Raw genomic sequence first — 9,132 nt, 5'->3', positions numbered from 1 at the left:
AGGAAAGCCCAGTAAATTATGTATTTTTATTTTCTGAGGCCTAGTCCTAGAGAGACCTCTATTTAGAACTGGCTTCTCAAAAGTTTCTTTGCTGAGCCTCAGGCATGTGTCCCAGAGAGGCATCTGGGCTCCTGGTGGGCCACAGCATACACGTATTGCACACAGTGCCATCAGGGTCAGGGACGAGCAGGACCTTATGTAAGGAAAGTGAGTCGGGCTGACCTCAGGGATCTAGAGAGGCCTTCTGGCCCCAGCAACATGGAGGGGCCCTCCCAGGTGACCTGAAGGGTCTGTCTGGCCCTCTGGTGCCTGGCAGTTGCCACTATCAGGGTCTTGGTCTGGGCTGCTGAGAGAGGGTGGTGTCTCACTGGCCTGAGGTTGCTGGGCTATGATTGTTTGGATTGTCACTGACAAGCTTTTGTTTTTGTTTTTTTTTCTCCTTACTTCTGGGCTCTCATTTTATTCTTTCTCTCCCCACTCTCCCCTTCCCCTCCCCTTCCTCTGCCCTGTCCGGCTTCTATGTTTTGTTGTCTCAGTTGGAGGTTCTGCACTACCGACTCAGTGTCTCCAGCGCCCTCCACAGCCCTGCCCAACCCAGCCTCCAGGCCCTCCACGCCTACCAAGTACTGGCTGCTCTTGATCTGTTCCATTTCACCCCTGCCCTGTGGTGTAAGCCACAGAGTCAGTGCAGTGGTAAAGCAAGGGCACGGCTGGGGGCCAGCTGGGGGTGATACAGAGATCCGTTCCACACAAAGCAAGGCCCTGGGAGTTGGGGGGCGGCCCGGCCCTTCAGCCTGGCCCAGCCTTCGGCTTTGTGGACTAGCCGGGGTTTGGGGTGTGTGGCCATGTGGCAGGGAGTGAGGCACGTGATCCTGGCTGTCTATGGGGTCCCAAAATCTGCCTGGCCAAACCTCAAGCCAGCCGAGGTGTCACAGTTTCTCAGGTGTTGCAGGGGCTCCGTGCTTGGCCCTGGTTCAAGGGAGCGAAATATTGCTGCCTTTGCAGTAGGCTGACTCACCCCTCAGTAAGTGACTGAGGACGCAGAGGTCCTGGGGCTTATGGGTGGTGCAGTTCTGCCCACGTGAGCCTATGTGTGAGGCATAGGGGTGGGAAAATGTTGGGGTACAGCCCCCCAGCCTGGAGAGGCTGTCAGTCCCTCGGTGACCCGGAGCTTGGCCTTCTATGAGCCCAGCCTTTTGTGAACTTGTGGGTTCCTCAAGAGGTAGACAAGAGTGAGCTGTGACCTCATGGAGATTGTGGTCTGCTTAGGCAGAAATGAACAGTGTAACAGATTTGAGGTCAGCAAAGTGGAGTTCAAACCTGTAAGGTGTTTCAGGGCTGATGGAGTCTCATACTTCACTGATTTATGAGAGGAGACAGGAAGTCTGGGCAGAAACTGCGGAAATGTGTATCTGGGGCCTGTCCATTTTACCCTCGGTGGGAGCATACAACATTGAACTTGAATTTGAGCAGGTGAGAAATCTTGTTTTGCTGGGGTGGGATGATGAGCATAACACAGTAGGGCTCCTGCTATGAAGTAGCAGCTACAGTGAGGAGGGAACAGAATGTTCCAAAAGGTCCAGCATGGACCAGCCAAACACAAAAGTAGGTGCTGCTCCAGCCTCTACTGGGGAAGGTCTCACTTGGTTAAGAGCAAGGTCCCTGGAGAAACATTTGGCTGCGTTCATTCCACAGGAGGAGGATCGAGAGCCCTAAAAGGGCTTCGGGAACCCTTAAAAAGTGGAGGAGGCTACCTGCAGCTGTGGCCAGAGAGACTTCTGTGGGGCTTTGGCTCAGGAGAGTGAGGAGTTGGAAGAAAAGAAGTTTGGCTTGACAAACCTAGAGGGAAGATAGCCGAGGGTGTTACAGTGTGATTGCTGGGGCCTGTGGCAGGGAGCCTGACTCTCCTGAAACATCAGGAAGAATGGGGTGAGATGGCGCAGAGGATCTCAGTTCCCCTGTTGATGCTCTTTCCTCAAAGGGAAGGTGGCCAAGTAAGGGTGAGGACCCAGGAATGAGAAGGGGGAGAGCTCTCATCAGGGAGTTATGGCCTGATATTGATGCCCTTCTAATCTTTCATTATTATTAAAATAGCTCATGCTTTTTTCTTCAAAACAATGCAAATTCATTGTGGAAAGACATAAAAATACAGATAACCAGAAGAAAGCTACCTTTTGCCCCATAGGCCGTCCCTAGATATAGTGGCCTATAGGGCGGGTGGCTTGGGCCTGTGCAGGCACTTCCATGATGGAATGCTGCAAGCATGGTGCTGTGGGCTGGTTTCCTCAGCCCGAGAGGTCAATGTCACGAGAGGAGGTGTGGCCTGCGTCAGCCTCAACACTGCCCTGGGTTGGGACGAGGCTTCCAAGAGTTCTTGCAAAGTTTATTGAGGCCCCAGAGGGCTGGGGTTGAGTGTGGGGAGAAGAGCATGTCAGCCTAGACAGCCAGAGCAGAGCGCTGTGGATCCTGTGTTTCCATGTGCCTCTGCTACACGGAGCTCCACTGTGCCTTCCGTCCCTGGGCAGCCGGCAAACAGGCTTTCCTCTCGGGTCTGGTTCTCAGAGATCCTACAAGGACTCTGAACCAAAAGTTCGGCTCACAAGATTGAGGNCTCTAAGATGTCACTTGGCAAAAGAAATTTTTCAGCTTCATTATAATCTTAGTGAGACCTACTACCACGATCTATGTGGTCCATTGTTGACTAAAACGTCATGCAATACATGACTATAGTAGGAATCTGAGCTCCAGGACTAGGTCTTGTCCTGAGCCAGAGGCCCTGGGGTGAAGAGCCTTTTGTGCCAGTCTGAGCAGGCTGGACTGTGCAGTAGGGGAGTGTATGGCCAGTCTAAGCCCAAAGGTGAACTGGGGTTTTGGTGGACCTTAAATCTGGAATCTCTTAGCCGACTCTCCCCAGAAGACCCTCCTGTCCTAACAGCTTCCTCTTGTTCTCCTCTGACCCGCCCCCTCCACCTCACTGGCCCAGCTCCTTTCTTGGGAAGCTGCAGTCAGGCTCTTTTCTGCACTTGCTGGCCCACCCCACATCTCGCACGTGCCATGCCATTATCCCAAGCTCACATGTATGGACAGATACCCCCAAAGAAAGAGGATTGAAAGGAAGAGGTGAGGGGACTTGGGGAGGGGGCAGATTCACCCCCTCTCAGTGGTTTTCTGGGCCCGATTTTATTTGCTTGTTTTTATATATAATTTTAGACTTACAGAAAAGCTGCTGTATATAACACAAAGAACCTTCATAGACCCTTTACCCAGATTACTGAATTGTTTTTATCCTCTCTGTATTTATCTGTATATGTGTTTTCTGGGCCCTTTGAGTAAGTTATAAACATAATGCCCATTATCTCTTAATATTTTGGAGTGTGTTTCCTAATAGCGAGTGCACTCTCCCTCATAACCACAGCACTTCTATCCGAATTAGGGAGTTAGTATTGCTGCAAGGCCACTATCTAATCCTGACCCCACTTGGGTTTCTATCCCATGAATGGCTGTTGGGATCCAGCGCAGGGTCACTTACTGCATGCAGTTGTCTCCAGTCCCCTTCATTTTCTCAACCTTGACACCTTTGAAGCGCGCAGCCATGGTGTGTGCAGAATACCCTTGACCTGGGTTCTCAGATGTTTCCTCGTGATTAGTCCCAGGTTGGGATAGTTGGCAGGAGCACTGCAACAGTTACCCGTGGTGTCCATGTGCCCCATTTCTGGTGACATTCGCTTCATCACTGGGCTAAGAGGGTGTTGGCCAGGTTTTCCTACTGTAAAATTAAATAAGTACTTTGTGCCTAAATTAATGAGCAAGGGGAATTTAATGGGAAGATATACTGAGACTGTGCAGTTATCACTAGTGTTAGCATCCTAGCATCCCTTGATGATCCTCGGCCAAGTCAGTTAAGAGGCTGGTTGCCAAGTGATGATTTTAATTTATCACGTCTATGTTTATTAGTGAGCACTCTCTTCCTACGTATTCATATATATCAACATGGACTGGGGGGTTGTATGATTCAAGAGGTTGTAATTGTTATTGAAGTCATTGATTTTGATGTCCAGATTGCCCCTGGTTATGCCAGTGGGAGCCCCTAACAAAGGCCTGTTCCTGTATCTCCCTCAGGACACCAGCCATGCCTTTTGCTTCCTATGGCCTCCACCACACCAGCCTCCTGAAGAGACACATCTCTCATCAGACTTCTGTGAATGCAGACCCTGCCTCCCACGAGATCTGGAGGTCAGAAACTCTGCTGCAGGTAAGAGCTGAGGCGGCTCTTCTCTGCTTCCACTTCAACATAAACTGCTCAGCCACCTTCCACCCCAGAGGGCAGAGGCCTAAAGACTGCCCCTCAGCCGGAGGGCGGTTCTAAATTGTTAGTATTTCCCTTCTCTGACATTGAGAAAACAGATGAGAAGAAATTTACCCACCTGTCTTAACTTGTGTGTTATTGACAGTGTTTTCATCCCAGGATTCCCTGTCCACAGAGTTTTGTTTTCCTCATGGTGATGTAATTGCTGCCCAATCTTTTAGTTTCCAGTAGATTCATGTAAATGCTCCTACCTCCCCAACCCATCCCACCTCTCTGACCCACTCCCAAGTGGTTGGAGATGTTTCCTGGTGTGGATGGTAAGCCCTGCCCCAGCAGTGTGTTTATGATGCTGAATGGAGAGGGCCTTCGAAGCCTTCACCTTGGTCAGCAGGCATCCCCCGCCATTCCGTGTCAGGGGATCTAGAAGGGAGGTGGCAGGGCCCCTTGTCTGCCCTGTGCAGCTCCAGCTCTCCTGCAGGCATGGGCTGGCTCACTCCCACAATGCAGCGATGGCCACCTCCTGGGCCTGGCTGTCTTCTGAGCACACCTTGGAGAGCGAGGTTCAGCTGATGCTGATGCAAGATTCTGGGGCTGAGTTGGGAACCATAAGCATTGCTTGTTGACAGCCTGGACTGTGGATAAGATGGGATTATGTCCCTCCCACCTTGTACATAACTCTTCGCATGTGGGTTGCTGTGTTTTTAAAGGCTTCCATGTTATTGTCACAGTAGCACTGGGAAGTGGGACAGCTGGAATCATCCTCCCTGTTCACAGAAGGGCCTGGTGCTTTAGATGGCTCCCAGCTAATGTGAGCCCTGGGCTCTGCTGGCAGGGAGGCAGGTGACCAAGGTGGGTTTATAGGACAGAACTGAGGGTTGTTTCCAGGACTAAAACGCTAGTGCTCTCTTTTTTGTTTTTGTTTTCTGAGTTATGGTAAAATATACATAACAACATTTACTGTCTTAACCATTTTAAATTGTACAGTTTTGTGGTGTTAAGTATATTTACTTTGTTATAATGGATCTCCAGAACTTTTATATCTTATAGAATTGAAACTATGTACCCATTAAACTAATTCCTCATTTGTCCCTCCTGGCAGCCCCTGGCATCCACAATGCTACTTTATGAATTTGACTACTCTAGGTGCCTGTATAAGTGGAATCATGTGGTATTTTTCTTTTTATGACTGACTTCATTTAGCATAGTGAGTCTTTAAGGTTCATCCATGTTGTAGCATGTGTAAGATTTTTTTTTAAGACTTAATATTCCATTGTATGTAAATATCACATTTTGTTTATTCATTTATCTGTCAATGGACACCTGGGTTGCTTCCACCTCTGGCTATTGTGAATAATGCTGCTATGAACATGGCTATGTAAATATCTCTTCGAGACCCGGCTTTCTGGTCTTTTAGGTATATACCTAGAAGTAGAATTGCTGGACTATGTGGTAATTCTTTAATTTTTTGAGAAGCAGCCATACTGTTTTCCACAGTGGCTGCACCATTTTTACATTTCCACCAGCAATGCACAAAGGTTCCAATTTCTCCACATCCTCACCAACACTCGTTATTTTCTGTTTTTTAATTATGTCTATTCTAATGGATATGAATGGGTATCTCACTGTGATCTTGATTTGTATTGCCCTAATGATTAGTGGTGTTGAGCATCTTTTCATTCCTTGTTGGCTATTTATCTGTCTTTGGAGAAATGTCTGTTTAAGGCCTTTGCCTATTTTTGAATTGGGTTGTTTATTTTTTTGTTGTTGAGTTTTAGGCATTCTCTGTATATTCTGGATATTAATCCTTTATCAGGTACATGATTTGCGAATATTTCCCCCATTCTCTGGGTTGCCTTTTTACTCTGTCAGTAGTGTCTTTTGATGCACAAAAGTTTATCACTTTCATGAAGTCCAATTTGTCTGTTTTTCCTTTGTTGCCTGTGCTTTTGGAGTCATATCTAAGAAACCATTGCCAAGTCCAATGTCATGAAGGTTTCTCCCCATGCTTTCTTCTAAGAGTTTTATCGTTTTAGCGCTTACATTTGAGTCTTTGATCCATTTCGAGTTATTTTTTGTTTATGGTCTAAGGTAAGGGTCCAACTTCGTGCATTTGCATGCAGATGTCCTGTTTTCCCAGCTGCATTTGTTGAAAAGACTGTCCTTTCCCCCACTGAATGGTCTTGACACTCTTATTAAATCATTTGACCAACTGATGCTCTTTTGCAGGTTTTTGTTGAAATGTGGCTTCATCATTATTCCTTGGAGATGTACCAAAAAATGCAGTCCCCTCAGGCCAAGGTATGTTGTCAGTTTTTCTTTCCATGTCCTGCCCTGGCCCTGGTGTGCCTGGTCAGACTGCTGCTGCTTGTCCTTGATGTCAGTTAGTTTGCAAGGGCTGACTGGTGGGAAACAGGAGCCTACCATCACCCCTCACTCAGATGCAGAACAGCATGGGGAGGTGTTCCCTGGTGGGTTTGCACCCTGAAGCCTGGAGGCCTGTCCTCCCTGGGGTCCTCCCGAGCTACTTCCAGGGCCCCCCCTCACTGGCAGCTGGAACAGATGAGGTGGTGGTGCTCCTGGTGGGGTAGGGGAGCCACTGATGCCTCTGGGAGTCGTGTCTGGGCCTGTCTCCTCTGCCATCACAGTGCCTCCTGCTTTCCTGCTGAGGGGGCCACCCGGCAGACCCTACCCACCCGGGTGCCCACGCTGCCCTCTAATACCTCCAGAGCATCGGCAAGCTTTGTGGTGGGTGGGGTCTGACAACCCCCTGCATGTAGCCTGGCCTGTCTCCTCCTCTTCCTCGCCTTTCCCTCCCTTGCTGGGCAGCATACTTGTGTGCAGAGGTGTGGAGGTGGCTGAGACCCCAGCAACCTCCTGGGGTTGCTGTGCTCGGGGCCCACAGCCTACTGGACTCGTCGGAGTAGAACTGTTCTGTCCAGTTAGGAAGAGGCGGGCTAGACACTTAGATTCACACCACATGAGACTGCAGTATGCGGCTTCTGTACACCAGTTTGCTCCTTAGACTTCGCTTTTGTTACTCACTGCCAGACAAAATTCTCATGGGCTTCTTTTAATAATTAAGGGTCTGGGTTTTTTAAAAATGGACAATGGCGGCTTATAACTTTTGTTCTGTGATTCTGGGGAGTCATGGGGGTTCTGCTCCTGCTGCAGAGTCTCAGCCACCAGTTCTGTGGCCAGTGCTCTGCTGTGTGGAGAGATGGGGTGCAGCCCTCTCACTGCTGCTGTGTTAAAGTACAGGGTGTCCCAAATCTCTGTCCTTGGTGTCACACAGGTGGAGGAAGAGCAGAACAGGGGACTCCATCCTGGGCTGAGCCTCCCATTTCACAGAGTGCTTGCACTGCCCTTCTTGCTTCCAGAGCAGATGCATTGCATGTTCCTGGCCTGTGCACAGTGGTCAGGGGGCCAGGCTTCCCCGTGGGGCCTGGGAGGCTCACTTGGCCCCTGTGCACGTGGCTTGGTCTTGTAGAGGCTTAGGCCACTTCACCGCATTGCCTTTCTTGTCTGCTCATTCTGTCTTCCAAGCCAGTGGAAGCACGCCCACTTTCATTTTTAGCAGATCTTTGAGCCACAAAGGCCCTTGGGGCTGTCTGTCACCTGTGAGGATTCTGAGTCCACACAGGGAAAGGACAGTGGGCTATCCCTGTTAGGACCGGGGTGCCTTCCTCTTCTCCCCACTGTTTGCTTCCTCTTGGCCAGACCACAGGGTGGGTGAGAGCTGCTCAGAATGGCTGGCAGTGGGAGGGATGATCGTAAAATTCTCAGTAGGTACCCAGAGAGGTTCTGCCCTTTGCCTCCTATTGAGGCAGAAAAACAAAACCTGAGAAAACTGGGCGTGTGGGAAGCTGGGCAAGATAGCTGTGGAGGTCTGCTCCATCTGAGGCTCCTTACTGTGTATCCAGGCCCACTCTGCACCACACCATACAGAAATACTTGCAAGTCCCGGCATAGGCTTGGGGTCATATTTTCCTGATTTTACGGATGCAGGAAGTGTAGCTCCTGGAAGTCCCCCAGTGAGTCCGTGGCTGGGCTGAGTTCAGAGTGCATGCTTGCTCCCTGGAAGCCTGGCCTCCACTCTACCCAGCTTGCTGAGTGGGGCTTCTGGAGGGGCAGTAAGGATGACCACAACCCTGCAGGCTGCTGTGGGACCTGCCCTGTGTTCCCGCAGGGCAGGACAGGGACCCAGCGGGAGAACTGTGTGTACCCTGATTTCTCACTGAGAGCTGTAGCTGAGATCAGGGTCTGGCCCAGAGGAAGGCTGTGAATAGCCAACACCTTCTTGCTGTGCTCTTTCCCACCGCTGCTCCGCGTGTCTGGCTGTGCCTGTCTCCTCGGAGCCTGGCATGTGCGTTCTGACCTCTCTTGTGTGAAGCATGCTGTTTGGGTGGGAGGCATGGCCCTGGCAGGGCAGGATGTGTGCTGGGATTGGCTCTGGCTGTGCTTGGCTGATGGAGGACTGCTTCAGCAGGCCTTGACGCAGCAGGGAGGTAGGGCACAGGGTGCTGGGGTGAGGCCAGACAGCATGCCAGCTCAGCTATCATCCCCAGAAGCCCAGGCTGTACCAGCCTCAGGGTTCCAGCTTCCTCTGGGAGTGTGTGGCCACGGCCAGATTCTTGGGGGCTCCTGCCATTGGGGCTGATGAAAGACTCTGTGTATCTAGAGGGTGGGGATCCTGGTGAGGTAGAGGCTGGTTTTCCCATAATTAGAACCAAGGAGTGTTTTTGCCTCCTTTAACCATTTCCAGAATGTGGAGTGTGGAGGGCCCCCAACGGGTCCTGGTGGGCTGAGCCTGTGCTTACCTCTGCTGC

The 9,132-nt window shown here is 50.5% G+C and overlaps 1 protein-coding gene across 2 annotated transcripts in view; it reads left to right on the top strand.

The window, feature by feature from the left end:
• Window positions 1-9,132, top strand: part of SMPD4 (sphingomyelin phosphodiesterase 4) — a 32,748-nt gene that overhangs the window by 14,123 nt on the left and 9,493 nt on the right. Inside the window, exons 4-5 of one of the 2 annotated variants that reach the window (XM_019632050.1) lie at window positions 4,120-4,252; window positions 6,533-6,604. In XM_019632050.1, coding sequence (XP_019487595.1) covers window positions 4,120-4,252; window positions 6,533-6,604 — 205 coding nt within the window. Of the gene's footprint in view, window positions 1-50; window positions 694-4,119; window positions 4,253-6,532; window positions 6,605-9,132 lie in introns of those variants that run through there. The other variant, XM_019632052.1, reaches the window with a different exon arrangement.

Source organism: Hipposideros armiger, unplaced genomic scaffold (assembly GCF_001890085.2).
Source record: "Hipposideros armiger isolate ML-2016 unplaced genomic scaffold, ASM189008v1 scaffold_1073, whole genome shotgun sequence".
NCBI classification, from domain to species: domain Eukaryota; kingdom Metazoa; phylum Chordata; class Mammalia; order Chiroptera; family Hipposideridae; genus Hipposideros; species Hipposideros armiger.
This window is presented reverse-complemented; position numbering and strand designations above follow the sequence as displayed.